Source organism: Oxyura jamaicensis, unplaced genomic scaffold (genome assembly GCF_011077185.1).
Source record: "Oxyura jamaicensis isolate SHBP4307 breed ruddy duck unplaced genomic scaffold, BPBGC_Ojam_1.0 oxyUn_random_OJ68092, whole genome shotgun sequence".
Lineage (NCBI taxonomy): Eukaryota > Metazoa > Chordata > Aves > Anseriformes > Anatidae > Oxyura > Oxyura jamaicensis.
The window spans coordinates 1-2,148 of NW_023308730.1; the positions used below are offsets into that span (position 1 = coordinate 1).

Genomic DNA, 2,148 nt, shown 5'->3' on the forward strand with positions numbered 1-2,148 from the left:
ACAGTGACAGGGGCGGTGCCAGGGCTCTTCTGCTGGTACCAGCCATATGCATTGTAGCTACCCCTGGAGCAGGTGATCTGCACGGTGTCTCAAAGGTTTGCCAACTTCAAGGCCAGCTGAGTAATTGCTGCCTGGACCTGGGAACCTGGAGAGGGAGAGGAGGGAGGGGAGAAAACGGGGCTCAGCGAATCATTAAACTCACAGATGTGGTCATGCAGAGGGGCCAGGAGCCTGCCTCAGTCCCACAGCCTTGCTCAGCACTGAGGGACAAGGGCAGGAAGCCTCAATTTCTAGCTGTGCTCTGTCCCTCATATCCCCATTGCTCTGTGTCACTATACCAGCACCAGCACTGCTGTCATAGGCACCACAGTAATAGACGGCCTCGTCCTCAGCTTGGACCCTAGTGATGGTTAACGTGTTTGTGGAGCCAGACAAGGAACCAGAGAATCTCGAAGGGATGCCCGAGGGTCTCTTGGTGTTCTCATAGATCACGGTGACAGGGCCAGTGCCAGGGGCTGCTGGAACCAGCCATAGTTGCTGCTGCTCCCGGAGCAGGTGATCTGCACGGTGTCTCCCGGGTTCACAGACTTCGAGGCCGTCTGAGTCAGTGCTGCCTGGACCAGGGAACCTGGAGAGGGAGAGGAGAGAGGGGAGAAAACGGGGCTCAGCGAGTGCCCTGCACAGAGCACTTCCTGTGCAGCAGCAGGACAGGGCCCAGGCACCCAAAGGCTGCAGGCCAAGGCAGGAATCCAAGCCCCTGAGAAATGGGAGCCTGATGACCAGGGGTTGCTGGTGCAGTACAGGGCTCCTGGGGGCCATCCCCTGCCCAGGAGATGCGCACAGACCCTGCACTATGGGGTGGGGCGGGCAGGGCTGAGTTGGGGACCTGTGCCACCATCAGAAGGGACAGCAGGGAGACAACTGCTCCTACGATGGCAGGAGGTTTTTGTCTCACTTCCCCATTGTCCTGTGTCACTGTGTCAGCACTAGCACTGCTGTCGAAGCTCCCACAGTAATAGATGGCCTCGTCCTCGGCTTGGACCCCAGTGATGGTTAACGTGGCCGTGTGATGGTTTTACTCGAGTGGGCAGCCGAGCTCCACCACAACTGCTCTCTCACTCCTCCCCTCCTCAAAGAGGAAGTGGGAGAAAAGACAACACAAAGAGCTCAAGGTTTGAGATGAGAATGATTTAATTAAAGGAAAGGGGAGTGGGGAGAAAGAGAAACAAAAGAAACAACAAGGCCGCACGGAAGCACAGAGAGAAAGAAAAAAAAAAAAGTTATTCTCTACTTCCCATCAACGAGCGATGTTCGGCCACGTCCCGGGAAGCAGGGCCTCAAAACGCGTACCGGTTGTTCAGGAGAGACCCTCCCCCACGAGAGCCCCCCTTTTATTGCTGAGTGTGACATCAGGTGTTATGGAATATCCCTATGGTTGGTTTAGGTCAGCTGCCCTGGTGATGTCCCCTCCCCATCAATTGCCCACCCCCAGCCTGCTGGCTCTTGGGGGCCTGGAAGGAGTTCTGATGTTGTGCCAGCACTATGCAGCAATAGACACAACACTGGAGTGATACCAGTGCTGTTCCAGCTACGAGTGCAGAGCACAGCACCATGTGGGCTGCTGCAGGGAAAGGTGACTCCATCCCAGACAGACCCAACACAGGCCGTGGAGCCAGATGTAGAAGCAGAGAATTGTGAAGGGATGCCCGAGGGTCTCTGATTGTTGTAGTACATCACAGTGACAGGGACACTGCCAGGGAACTGTCTTCTGCTGGTACCATCCATAAGTGGAGCAGGTGATCTGCACGGTGTCTCCCAAATTCGCCAACTTAGAGGCCGGCTGAGACAGCGCTGCCTGGACCAGGGAACCTGGAGAGGGAGAGGAGAGAGGGGAGAAAATGGGGCTCAGAGAGTCAGAAAGCTCACAGCTGTGGTCATTTAGAGGGCCAGGAACCTGCATCAGCCCCACAGCAGTGCTCAGCCCAGAGGGACAAGGGCAGAAAGCCTCCATTTCTAGCTGTGGTCTGTCCCTCACTTCCCCATTGCTCTCTGTCACTATACCAGCATCAGTGCTGCTGTCCCAGCCACCACAGTAATAGATGGCCTCGTCCTCGGCTTGGACCCCAGTGATGGTTAACATGCCGGTGG

At 56.3% G+C, this 2,148-nt stretch overlaps 1 protein-coding gene across 1 annotated transcript; it reads right to left on the reverse strand.

Moving 5' to 3' along the window:
• Window positions 1-195: 195 nt before the first annotated feature.
• LOC118159160 lies at window positions 196-2,140 on the reverse strand. Its single transcript, XM_035313782.1, is given in 3 exon segments — window positions 196-515; window positions 518-851; window positions 2,036-2,140. Coding segments are annotated over 3 exon segments (744 nt in total). The 3' UTR covers window positions 196-210.
• Window positions 2,141-2,148: the final 8 nt, after the last annotated feature.